General features: G+C 44.4%; 1 protein-coding gene across 1 annotated transcript in view; it reads left to right on the plus strand.

Moving 5' to 3' along the window:
* Positions 1–13770, plus strand: part of MPHOSPH8 (M-phase phosphoprotein 8) — a 59151-nt gene that overhangs the window by 20859 nt on the left and 24522 nt on the right. The window contains exons 2-4 of the mRNA XM_056561706.1: positions 1745–1900; positions 3765–4541; positions 5463–5559. Of these exons, the coding sequence (XP_056417681.1) occupies positions 1745–1900; positions 3765–4541; positions 5463–5559 (1030 nt within the window). The remainder of the gene's footprint in view (positions 1–1744; positions 1901–3764; positions 4542–5462; positions 5560–13770) is intronic.

Here is a 13770-nt window from a genome sequence, read left to right on the forward strand (position 1 = left end):
CACTATTTCTGGCGATTCTATAACTTGTATATGGTATTTTTCAGCAGCTTTCTGCTCTGCAGGTTTCATCTATAACTAACAGTTCTCCCAAAGCTTCCTCCTCCCCTCTTTATAGATTTGTATTGGCTTGTCTTTCAGACACAGGACAAAGCTGAACTGATTTAAGGAGGGAGGGGAGGAAAGAAGCTTGCTAACAGAAGGAAGCTACATTTTTGTCTGATATATATTACAAAGTTTCTAATATTCGCTTGTACTATTGATCTAGACAAACTATTAATAGCAGCATTTCTTTTTTCCTCCTGAACATCACTATGAATAAGGTTTTTGTTTAAACCGAAACGTGTCGGCGTTTCATTTGGCTTTTAACTTGCACTTTTTTGTTCAATTTTAATGGATTAAATAAAACATTGAAGTTTTAGGAAGCTGGATTTCACCATTTTTTTTCTATTGTCAAATGACAGTGCCTGTTTAACTCCTGTACGTCCTGAGTCTGCTCCCGTTTTTTAACATGGGGTCACAGCGTCATAGCGGGTCTGGCCCGGGACACTTGGCTAATAGTGTGCGGCCCTGAACGGGCTGTCGCGCGCTATTAACCCTTTAGACGCAGCGTTCAAAGTTGAACGCCGCGTCTAAAGTGAAAGTAAGACATTGCCGGTTAGCTCAGGGGGCTGTTCGGGATCGCCTCGGTGAAATCGCGGCATCCTGAACAGCTCTAGGACAGCAGGAGGGTCCCTTACATGCCTCCTGTTGTCCGATCGCTGAATGACTGCTCAGTGCCTGAGATCCAGTCATGAGCAGTAAAGAGGCAAAATCATTGATCAATGGTTTCCTATGAGAAACCATTGATCAATGTGTAACATCAGTGTGTGCAGTGTTATAGCGTCCTATAGGAGCTATAACAATGCAAAAAAAAGTGAATAAAGATCATTTAACCCCTTCCCTAATAAATTTGAATCACCCCCTTTTCCCATAAAAAAAGTGTAAATAAAAAATAAACGTGGTATCGCCGTGTGCGGAAATGTCCGAATTGTAAAAATACATCATTAAGTAAACCACACGGTCAATGGCGTACGCGCAAAAAAAATTCCAGGTCCAATATAGCGTATTTTTGGTCACTTTTTATATCATGAAAAAATTTATAAAGAGCGATCAAAAAGTCCGATCACTACAAAAATGGTACCGTTAAAAACTTCAGATCACGGAGCGCTCATACCGCCCCATATGCGGAAAAATAAAGAAGTTATAGAGGTCAGAAGATGACCATTTTAAACATAGACATGCCCCGTCCATGTATCTCCGTGGGGTACATGGAGGGGGTGTGTCAGCCGCCACTTAATGCGGAGACAGAATGCCCACTTTCCAGCATACTGCTGTGGCCCCATCCAGGAGATCCCAGGGGGGCCCAGCGCTCGGACCCCCTGCGATCTATAACTTATCCCCTATTTGAAGGATAGGGGATAAGTTATATTGCACTACAGATCTCCTTTAAGGGGATAAAGGGTTATTTTGTCTGGCTGATCTATGCCATCACTTTATAATCATTTGGGCATCTGTGGCCATCTGAATGTTCCAATTTTGCATCCCGGTGACCAGGGCACTGCTGTGCAGGGAAAACCGTAATGGGTCTGAAGTGCTGAATTAGAGCTGTGGTCTCAGAGGTCGGAACCCCACTGACTGTTATAATGGAATATCCTAGTGATACACAAAATAGGAAAACTTTTTTTTTCCCCCTCTTTTTGTACAGGGGGAAGTGCTGTATCGTGTCCGATGGAAGGGGTACGATTCTGATGGGGATACTTGGGAGCCAGAGGCCCATCTGGATGACTGCAAAGAAGTCCTTCTCGAATTTAAACGGAAACAAGCTGAAAGCAAGCAGAAAGCTGTCAAAAAAGAGACCCTGGTAAATATTATCTTTTTTTATTTTTATATTACATATTTTTTAAATGTTTTCATTGTTGTAAATACAAAACAAATCTAGAGGAAAAAACACGAAGAAATGGCTCCCCCTCTCCCCAAATATAATCTCACTATAAAGTTTAAAGCAATGTACATATGTCTTTGCCTCTGCATCAGTCTAACCCAGTGTTTCCCAACCAGGGTGCCTCCAGCTGTTACAAAGTACAACTCCCAGCATGCCCAGACATCCTTTGGCTGTCTGGGCATGCTGGGTGTTGTAGTTTTACTTAACTTAAAGTGCGGTGCTTCATGTAACCTCTTGCAACTCTGGAGGCTCCATATGATTTGCCAGTGTAGTTGAATTGCGTATGGCAGAAGCAAGTTTACAATAGATTTATGACCCTTCTGATTGAGAAGGGGCTTGTTCTTTTATAAAAGGAAATATGTCGGAAATTGGTACCGACAGGTAGTGCAGGTGACACTGATGACAACTGTACTTACCTTGTCCCGGTCTGTGGCGGTCTTCTCCAGTATTTTCGCTCCGTACATGGGCGGAGCTTAATGACGTCACCGCTGCTGTTCCCGGGACCCAGCAGAGAGCAGCAGTGGTGATGTCACTAAGCTCCGCCCGTGCCCCAAGACGCAGCTGCTTTCTGCAGGGTCCTGGGAACAGCAGCGCTGACGTCTTTAAGCTCCACCTGTGCCCCAAGACGGTGCCTGGAGCGAAGATGCCGGAGAAGATTACAGGAGATCCCCACCACGGACAAGGTAAGTCATCAGTGTCACCTGCCACAAAGGTTAATGCAGGTCACAATGGTGACAGATTTCCTTTAACCCCTTAATGACCACGAATGTAAATGTACGTCCTGGTTTGGCGGTATTTCGCGCACCAGGACATACATTTACATCCTGTATATGACCGCGAGCATTGGAACGGTGCTTGCGTCATACATGGCAGGTTCCCGTCAGTAATGGCCGACATCGCGATCATGCAGATGTCCACCATTAACCCCTCAGATGCCGTGATAAATACAGATCGCGGCAGTGCAGTACTTTGAATGGATGATCGGATCGCCCGCAGCGCTGCCGGAGCGATCCGATCATCCAGCATGGCGTCCGAAGGTCCCCTCACCTGGCTCCGGCTGTCTCCGGGGGTCTTCTGCTCTGGTCTGAGATCGAGCAGACCGCAGCAGAAGATCACAGATAATACTGATCAGTGCAATGTCCTATACATAGCACTGCACAGTATTAGCAATCAAAGGATTGCTATAGATAGTCCCCTATGGGGACATAAAAAGTGTAAAATAAAAGTTGAAGAATGTAAAAATAAAAAGTAAAGTGAAAAATCCCCTCCCCCAATAAAAATGAAAATTGTCAGTTTTTCCCATAGTACCCCCAAAAAGTGTGAAAAAAATAAAAATTATAAACCTATTTGGTATCCCTGTGTGTGTAAACAGATTTGTAAGTTACTTCTTTTTAAAAATCTTAATCCTTTCACTGATTATCAGCTGCTGAAGTTGAGTTGTTGTTTTCTGTCTGGCAACAGTGCTCTCTGCTGACATCTCTGCTTGTTTCGGGAACTGCACAGAGTAGAATAGGTTTGCTATGGGGATTTGCTTCTACTCTGGACAGTTCCCGAGACTCGTGTCATCAGAGAGCACTTAGAAAAGAACAACTCAACTTCAGCAGCTCATAAGTACTGAAAGGATTAAGGATTTTTTAATAGAAGTAATTTTCAAATCTGTTTAACTTTCTGGAGCCAGTTGATATATATAAAAGTTTTTTCTGGATAACCCCTTTAAGTTATAGGTTACCAGTTTTTGGGGCAGATGAGACCTGATTTATGTTGTTTTCTTGCCATTCAATAGCCAAAGTTTAGTGATCTTTTTGACGCGGAATCTGACAGTGACGTTACACATGGCACTAAAGATGAGTCTAACCAGAAAAAGAAGAAGCCAAAAGAAGATGATGACAAGAATGCACAAGAGGACTTGAAAAAGAAGTCAAAATCTGGTAAAAATAAGGAGAAGTCAAAGGTTGAGGCAGAACCATCTGAAAACCAACTTGCTGACTCCAAGCCAAAGAAAAGGTTGTCAGAAAGCAAAGAGGACCTAAGTAGCAAAAAGCCAAAAAAGGAAGAGACTAAGAAATCTAAGGAGGACAATAAGGATGGTAAAGTGAAGGGTAAAGAGGAACTTAAAGAGAAAACGAAAAAAGTGCATGAAGTGGAGCACCCTGAAAAGCCAGAAACTCCAGAGCCTGAGGCAAATGCTGAGGGTCTAAACAGTGACGTTCTTATGAATGATGAGGAAAAGCTGGGTCAGGAAGAGGCCCTGAAAAGCCTGGAGATGGTCGATGCTCCCGTGGATAAGACCGTCATTAGCCCAATGGACATGGAGACTGATGAGCTGAAACTGAAAAAAAAGAAAAAGAAACATAAGAAAAAAACTGAAAAAGATGATAACATGAAATCATTATTTATGGAGGAAACCCATGTGGAGAAGAAGAGTCTTCTGAAAAAACAGAAGTCCCTTGATAAGGTAAAGGAACCAATCGTTGCAGAAAAGCCACCAGCCCCGATCTCAAAAAGCTCTAGGCAGAGTACTGAAGACAGAGCAAGGAAATCTGTGGACTCCTTGATAGAGGTATGTGGCTCACTATTATTATTACCAACTTTTTAGGGTGTATTCACACTTACAGTATCCTGGGCATGTTTGATGTGCAGGATTTAAAGGCGTACTCCACTTGCCAGCATTCGGAACCAAATGTTCCGAATGCTCTTTTCACTAAGCGGGGGTCGGCCACTCCCCTCGTGATGTCATGCCACGACCCCTCAATGCAAGTCTATGGGAGGGGGCGTCACGCCCCCTCCCATAGACTAGCATTGAGGGGGCGTGGCTGACCCCTGCAGCGCAAAAAGAACGTTTGGAACATTTGGTTCCGAGCGCCGGCCGGTGGAGTACCCCTTTTTAAAGCTGATGATTTGAAGCTGTGTTCAGTCAGGGTAGGGTCACATGTGCAGGTTTTTGCTGCGTATTTTCTGCAGCTCATTTTGCTGCCTATTGACTCCAATGAGTAGGAAAATACGCCACAGCAAAATATGGCATGTGTGATCCTACCCTTAATCTGTAAATCTTAAGGGCTTGCTAACAAAAAAAGGACTTAATAAAGGACCCAGTGGTGGGACACTACAGGGTCCTTTATTAAGACCTTTGATTGGCGCAGACACTGTCACAGTACCTTCCTACATTATTTATTTCAAGATAAAAGTGCTGTGCTTTTCCTCACCTTCACAGGTCATCCAGTACTTCCTACATCTTTAATACACAACCTGGACACAAGCGTTTACTTTCCACCACTTGCGTAATTATTTGCATAAGTGGTCTAGGTCCCTGGTAAATATACTCCCCATGATGTGTTCAGCAATTGCTTGTAGCATTTTGGTATTTAGACTGAACTATTTGTCCATGCAGTCTACACTGAGTTCTATGTGCTGTTGTATATCTACAACATCTTTTCAAAAGTGCAACCTCTTATCAGACTTTTCTACTCTGTATCTTAATCAGGCTAAAGAAGCAAAAAAATCTTGGCTGTCCAAAGAAAAGCCCAAGAAGAAGCATGATGCAGAAAAAGAGGCAAGAAAGGAGCCAAAGGTGGTAAAACGTGAGTTTACAACCAGCAAATACTCTGATGTGTATTATGTTTATTCAGATTTTTTTTTTTTGTGAGATATACACACACACACACACACACACACACACACACACACACACACACACACACACTCTGCTAAAAATAAATAAATAAAGGGAACACTAAGAGAACACATCCTAGATCTGAATGAATGAACTTATCGTATGAAATCCTTTCGTCTTTACATAGTTGAATGTGCTGACAACAAAATCACACAAAAATTATCAATGGAAATCAAATGTATCAACCCATGGAGGTCTGGATATGGAGACACACTCAAAATCAAAGTGGAAAACTTCACTACAGGCTGATCCAACTTTGATGTAATGTCCTTAAAACAAGTCAAAATGAGGCTCAGTTAGTGTGTGTGGCCTCTACGTGCCCGTATGACCTCCCTACAACGCCTGGGCATTCTCCTGATGAGGTGGAGGATGGTCTCCTGAGGGATGTCCTCCCAGACCTGGACTAAAGCATCTGCCAACTTCTGGACAATCTTTGGTGCAACGTGGCGTTGGTGGATGGAGCGAGACATGATTTCCCAGATGTGCTCCATCGGATTCAGGTCTGGGGAACGGGTGGGCCAGTCCATAGCATCAATGCCTTCCTCTTGCAGAAACTGCTCACACACTCCAGCCACATGAGGTCTAGCATTGTCTTGCATTAGGAGGAACCCAGAGCCAACCGGACCAGCATATGGTCTCACAAGGGGTCTGAGGATCTCTTCTTGGTACCTAATGGCAGTCAGGCTACCTCAGGCAAGCACATGGAGGGCTGTGGGCCCCTCCCCCCCCCCCCCCCCCCCTCACAAAAGAAATGCCACCGCCAAACCGGTTATGCTGGAGGATGTTGCAGGCAGCAGAACGTTCTCCACGGCATCTCCAGACTCTCACATGTGCTCAGTGTGAACCTGCTTTCGCTGTGAAGAGCATAGGGCACCAGTAGCGAATTTGCCAATCTTGGTGTTCTCTGGCAAATGCCAAACGTCCTGCATGGTGTTGGGCTGTAAGCACAACCCCCACCTGTGGATGTCGGGCCCTCATACCACTCTCATGGAGTCTGTTTCTGACCATTTGAGTGGACACATGCACATTTGTGGCCTGCTGGAGATCATTGTGCAGGGCTCTGACAGTGTTCCTCCTGCTCCTCCTTGCACAAAGGCAGAGATAGCAGTCCTGCTGCTGGGTTGTTGGCCACCTCCACGTCTCCTGATGTACTGGCCTGTCCCCTGGTAGCGCCTCCATGCTCTGGACACTACGCTGACAGGCACAGCAAACCGTCTTGCCACAGCTCGCATTGATGTGCCATCCTGGATGAGCTGCACTACTTGAGCCACTTGTGTGGGTTTTAGACTCTGTCTCATGCTACCACTAGAGTGAAAGCACCGCCAGCATTCAAAAGTGACCAAAACATCAGCCAAGAAGCATAGGAACAGAGAAGTGGTCTGTGGTCACCATGTGGTCTGCAGAACCACTCCTTTATTGGGTGTGTCTTGCTAATTGCCCATAATTTCCACCTGTTGTCTGTCCCATTTGCACAACAGCATGTGAAATTGATTGTCAATCAATCAGAGTTGCTTCCTGAGTGGACAGTGTGATTTCACACAATTGTCATTGACTTGGAGTTACATTGTGTTGTTTAAAGGGGTACTCCGGTGAAAAACGAATTTTTTTTTTTTTTTTTTTTAATCAACTGGTGCCAGAAAGTTAAACAGATTTGTAAATTACTTCTATTAAAAAAAATCTTAATCCTTCCTGTACTTATTAGCTGCTGAATACTACAGTGGAAATTCTTTTCCGTTTGAAACACAGAGCTCTCTGCTGACATCATGACCACAGTGCTCTCTGCTGACATCATGACCACAGTGCTCTCTGCTGACATCTGTCATGAACTGTCCAGAACAGCATATGTTTGCTATGGGGATTTCCTTTTACCCTGGACAGTTCCTAAAATGGACAGAGATGTCAGCAGAGAGCACTGTGCTCGTGATGTCAGCAGACAGCTCTGTGTTTCAAACGGAAAAGAATTTCCACTGTAGTATTCAGCAGCTAATAAGTACGGAAAGGATTAAGATTTTTTTAATGGAAGTCATTTACAAATCTGTTTAACTTTCTGGCACCAGTTGATTTAAAAAAAAAAAGTTTCACCGGAGTACCCCTTTAAGTGTTCCCTTTATTTTTTTTGAACAGTGTATATATAATATCCAATCATGAAATAACCCACACCTTATTGTTTGTGTTTCTTTATTGCGGTGCGATCTATGTGTAAAGAAGTTCTTGGTATTTTCCTTCTATAGACTCGATCTGTCGGGTTCAGTTGTGTCTTTTTGTTTGCTGGTAGAAAAGTGTAGCAGATTACATAACTTTTTGTGGAAACGGTGGAGTCCAGTATACCTTCAGAAGTTGCAGATCCTCCATTGGGTTATTTGGCGAGAATTATTATTTATTTATTTTCTTTTAATTATGGGCAGATAGTTTTTTGTTTTATTTTATGTAGACATTCATTTAACTCCTGTTCTTCCCCAATCCCTCCAGTATCTCTGCTCCCAGCCACCAATGCCATCCTCTTCCTTGTTCCTGGGGGTCACAATGCAGCTCAGTAACTTGCTGGCCGCAGCGGTGTAAGGAGCGGCATTGCGACATGTTAGTCACCAGGAAACAGACGAGGCGAAGCACCGCTGCGGCCAGCAATTCACTGAGCTGTATTGTGACTGATATCACTGGAGGCCGGGAGCAGCCATACTGTAGAGTACCAGGGAGGTAAGTAGGTTTTTCTTTTGTGTGTGTCTCTGTAGGCAGCCTGGGCATATTTTTTATATAAATATTGCTGGATATTTTTGGGTGTCCCAGCTATATGGTGAGTATACAATAAGAACATGGATGTCAACGTGTACAAAGGTGCCAGCCGCAGGTCCATTTACTTTAACGGTCTGAACATATTCAGCAGTGCCACCTGCTTTACCAGTTTGTTGGGTAGGCAGCTAGTGACTACCTTCAGGCCACCTCTGATATAAATGTATTTAGCTGTTCTCAATAGCACAGCACACGTCACGATTGAATACAGCAAGATGAATGCATCCAGCTAGAAGGGGCCTGAACGAAGTGACTCGCTACCTACCCAGAAAACTGGTGAAGCAGTCGGCACTGCTGACCACATTCCAACAATAAAAGTGAAGGGACCTTCTGCTGTGTGCCTTGGTATGTGATGGCATCCATTTTGTCCTTTTTTTTTTTTCTTTAACAGCAATAATGCTGTGTGAACCCAGTCTTAGTATTGTGTAAAATAAAACAGTACGTAAACTGTGCTCAGTGCTTCGATGCAGGAATTCAAAGAAATATATATTAGGAATGAGCTTAACCCCTTAAGGACTCAGGGTTTTTCCACTTTTGTTTTTTCCTCCTTACCTTTTAAAAATCATAACCCTTTCAATTTTCCACCTAAAAATCCATATTATGGCTTATTTTTTGCGTCGCCAATTCTACTTTGCAGTGACATTAGTAATTTTACCCCAAAATGCTCGGCGAAACGGAAAAAAAAATCATTGTGCGACAAAATCGAAAAAAACGCCATTTTGTAACTTTTGGGGGCTTCCGTTTCTACGCAGTGCATATTTAGGTAAAAATTACACCTTATCATTATTCTGTAGGTCCATACGGTTAAAATGATACCCTACTTATATAGGTTTGATTTTGTCGTACTTCTGGAAAAAATCATAACTACATGCAGGAAAATTTATACGTTCAAAAATGTCATCTTCTGACCCCTATAACTTTTTTATTTTTCCATGTACAGGGCGTATGAGGACTCATTTTTTGCGCCGTGATCTGAAGTTTTTATCGGTATGATTTTTGTTTTGATCGGACTTTTTGATCACTTTTTATTCATTTTTTTTAATGGTATAAAAGTGACCAAAATACGTTTTTTTGGACTTTGGAATTTTTTTGCGCGTACGCCATTGACCGTGCGGTTTAATTAATGATATATTTTTATAGTTCGGACATTTACGCACGCGGCGATACCACATATGTATTTTTTTATATTATTTTTTACACTGTTTTATTTTTTTTTTTATGGGAAAAGGGGGGTGATCCAAACTTTTATTAGGGAAGGGGTTAAATGACCTTTATTAACTCTTTTTAATTTTTTTTGCCGTGTTATAGGTCCCATAGGGACCTATAACACTGCACACACTGATCTCCTATGCTGATCACTGGCGTGTATTAACACGCCTGTGATCAGCATTATCGGCGCTTGACTGCTCCTGCCTGGATCTCAGGCACGGAGCAGTCATTCGTCGATCGGACACCGAGGAGGCAGGTAAGGGCCCTCCAGGTGTCCGATCAGCTGTTCGGGACGCCGCAATTTCACCGCGGCGGTCCCGAACAGCCAGACTGAGCAGCCGGGTCACTTTCAGTTTCACTTTAGAAGCGGCAGTCAGCTTTGACCGCCGCTTTTAAAGGGTTAATACCGCACATCGCCGCGATCGGCGATGTGTGGTATTAACCGCGGGTCCTGGCTGTTGATGAGCGCCGGGACCGAAGCGATATGATGCAGGATCACGGTGCGATCCCGCTTCATATCGCGGGAGCCGGCGCAGGACGTAAATGTACGTCCTGCGTCGTTAAGGGGTTAACCCCTTAAGGACCAGGCCATTTTATACCTTAAGGACCGGAGCGTTTTTTGCAATTCTGACCACTGTCACTTTAAACATTAATAACTCTGGAATGCTTTTAGTTATCATTCTGATTCCGAGATTGTTTTTTCGTGACATATTCTACTTTAACTTAGTGGTAAAATTTTATGGTAACTTGCATCCTTTCTTGGTGAAAAATGCCAAAATTTGATGAAAAAAATGAAAATTTTGCATTTTTCTAACTTTGAAGCTCTCTGCTTGTAAGGAAAATGGATATTCCAAATATATTTTTTTTGGGTTCACATATACAATATGTCTACTTTATGTTTGCATCATAAAATTTATGAGTTTTTACTTTTGGAAGACACCAGAGGGCTTCAAAGTTCAGCAGCAATTTAGAAATTTTTCACAAAATTTTCAAACTCACTATTTTTCAGGGACCAGTTCAGTTTTGAAGTGGATTTGAAGGGTCTTCATATTAGAAATACCCCATAAAAGACCCCATTATAAAAACTACACCCCCTAAAGTATTCAAAAAAACATTCAGTAAGTGTATTAACCCTTTAGGTGTTTCACAGGAATAGCAGCAAAGTGAAGGAGAAAATTCAAAATCTTCATTTTTTACACTCGCATGTTCTTGTAGACCCAATTTTTGAATTTTTGCAAGGGATAAAAAGGAGAAAATTTTTACTTGTATTTGAAACCCAATTTCTCTCGAGTAAGCACATACCTCATATGTCTATGTTAATTGTTCGGCGGGCGCAGTAGAGGGCTCAGAAGGGAAGGAGCGACAAAATGTTTTTGGGGGGCATGCCGCATTTAGGAAGCCCCTATGGTGCCAGGACAGCAAAAAAAAAAACACATGGCATACATTTTGGAAACTAGACCCCTCAGGGAACGTAACAAGGGGTAAAGTGAACCTTAATACCCTACAGGTGATTCACGACTTTTGCATATGTAAAAAAATATATATTTTTTTTACCTAAAATGCTTGGTTTCCCAAAAAGTTTACATTTTTAAAAAGGGTAATAGCAGAAAATACCCCCCAAAATTTGAAGCCCAATTTCTCCCGATACAGAAAACACCTCGCATGGGGGTGAAAAGTGCTCTGCTGGTGCAATACAGGTCTCAGAAGAGAAGGAGTCACATTTGGCTTTTTGAAAGCAAATTTTGCTCTGGGGGCATGTCGCATTTAGGAAGCCCCTATGGTGCCAGGACAGCAAAAAAAAACCACATGGCATACCATTTTGGAAACTAGACCCCTCGGGGAACGTAACAAGGCTTAATACCCTACAGGTGTTTCACGACTTTTGCATATGTAAAAAAAAAATATTTTTTTACCTAAAATGCTTGTTTTCCCAAAAAAATTACATTTTTTAAAAGGGTAATAGCAGAAAATACCCCCCAAAATTTGAAGCCCAATTTCTCCCGAGTACGGCGATACCCCATATGTGGCCCTAAACTGTTGCCTTGAAATACGACAGGGCTCCAAAGTGAGAGCGCCATGCGCATTTGAGGCCTAAATTAGGGACTTGCATAGGGGTGGACATAGGGGTATTCTACGCCAGTGATTCCCAAACAGGGTGCCTCCAGCTGTTGTAAAACTCCCAGCATGCCTGGACAGTCAACGGCTATCTGGCAATACTGGGAGTAGTTGTTTTGCAACAGCTGGAGGCTCCGTTTTGGAAACAGTGGTGTACCAGACGTTTTTCATTTTTATTGGGGAGGGGGGTTGTATAGGGGTATGTGTATATGTAGTGTTTTTTACTTTTTATTTTATTGTCTGTTAGTGTAGTGTAGTGTTTTTAGGGTACAGTCGCACGGGCGGGGGTTCACAGTAGTTTCTCGCTGGCAGTTTGAGCTGCGTCAAATTTTCTGCCGTAGCTCAAACTTGCAGCCGGATACTTACTGTAATCATCCGCCCATGTGAGTGTACCCTGTACGTTCACATTGGGGGGGGGGGGGGGGAATCCAGCTGTTGCAAAACTACAACTCCCAGCATGTACAGTCTATTAGTGCATGCTGGGAGTTGTAGTTTTGCAACCGTTGGAGACTCCGTTTTGGAAACAGTGGCGTACCAGACGTTTTTCATTTTTATTGGGGAGGGGAGGGGGGCTGTGTTGGGGTATGTGTATATGTAGTGTTTTTTACTTTTTATTTTATTGTGTGTTAGTGTAGTGTAGTGTTTTTAGGGTACAGTCACACGGGCGGGGGGTTCACAGTAGTTTCTCGCTGGCAGTTTGAGCTGCGGCAGAAATTTTGCCGCACCTCAAACTTGCAGCCGGATACTTACTGTAATCCTCCGCCCATGTGAGTGTACCCTGTACGTTCACATTGGGGGGGGAACATCCAGCTGTTGCAAAACTACAACTTCCAGCATGTACGGTCTATCAGTGCATGTTGGGAGTTGTAGTTTTGCAACAGCTGGAGGCACACTGGTTGTGAAACACCGAGTTTGGTAACAAACTCAGTGTTTTGCAACCAGTGTGCCTTCAGCTGTTGCAAAAGCTACAACCCCCAGCATGTACGGACAGCGGAAGGGCATGCTGGGTGTTGTAGTTATGCAACAGCTGGAGGCATACTACTTTGGCTGGGGATGCTGGGGATTGTAGTTATGCAACAGCTGGAGACACACTGGTTTGCTACTTAACTCAGTGTGCCTTCAGCTGTTGCAAAACTACAACTCTCAGCAGTCACCGACAGCCAACGGGCATGCTGGGAGTTGTAGTTATGCAACCACCAGATGCACCACTACAACTCCCAGCATGCACTTTAGCTGATTGTGCAAGCTGGGAGTTGTAGTTACACAACAGCTGAAGGTACACTTTTCCATAGAAAGAATGTGCCTCCAGCTGTTGCAAAACTACAAGTCCCAGCATGGCAATAAGGGCATGCTGGGAGTTGTGGTGGTCTGCCTCCTGCTGTTGCATAACTACAGCTCCCAGCATGCCCTTTTTGCATGCTGGGAGCTGTTGCTAAGCAACAGCAGGAGGCTGTCATTCACCTCCAACGATCCTCGCTCCACCAGGTCAGTCCCTCGTCGTCTCCGCCGCCGCTGCTCCTGGGGCCCCGATCCCAACAGGGGCGCCGGGGATCGGGGTCCCCAGCACCCGGGGTGCACGTCCCGCACCCGCTCACATCCTCCGGAAGAGGGGCGGAGCGGGTTGCGGGAGTGACACCCGCAGTAGGCGCCCTGATTGGTCGGCCGGTAATCCGGCCGACGAATCAGGGCGATCGTGAGGTGGCACCAGTGCCACCTCACCCCTGCTGGCTCTGGCTGTTCGGGGCCATCTGACGGCCCCGATCAGCCAATAATTCCGGGTCACTGGAGACCCGATTGACCCGGAATCCGCTGCAGATCGCTGGACTGAATTGTCCAGCGATCTGCGGCCATCGCCGACATGGGGGGTCATAATGACCCCCCTGGGCGATATGCCCCGATGCCTGCTGAACGATTTCAGCAGGCATCGGGGACCGGCTCCGCTCCAGATGGTTGCGGGGGGCCGGTAAAACACATGACGTTCTCATACGTCATGTGTCCTTAAGGACTC

Source organism: Hyla sarda, chromosome 2, assembly GCF_029499605.1.
Source record: "Hyla sarda isolate aHylSar1 chromosome 2, aHylSar1.hap1, whole genome shotgun sequence".
Classification (NCBI taxonomy): Eukaryota; Metazoa; Chordata; class Amphibia; order Anura; family Hylidae; genus Hyla; species Hyla sarda.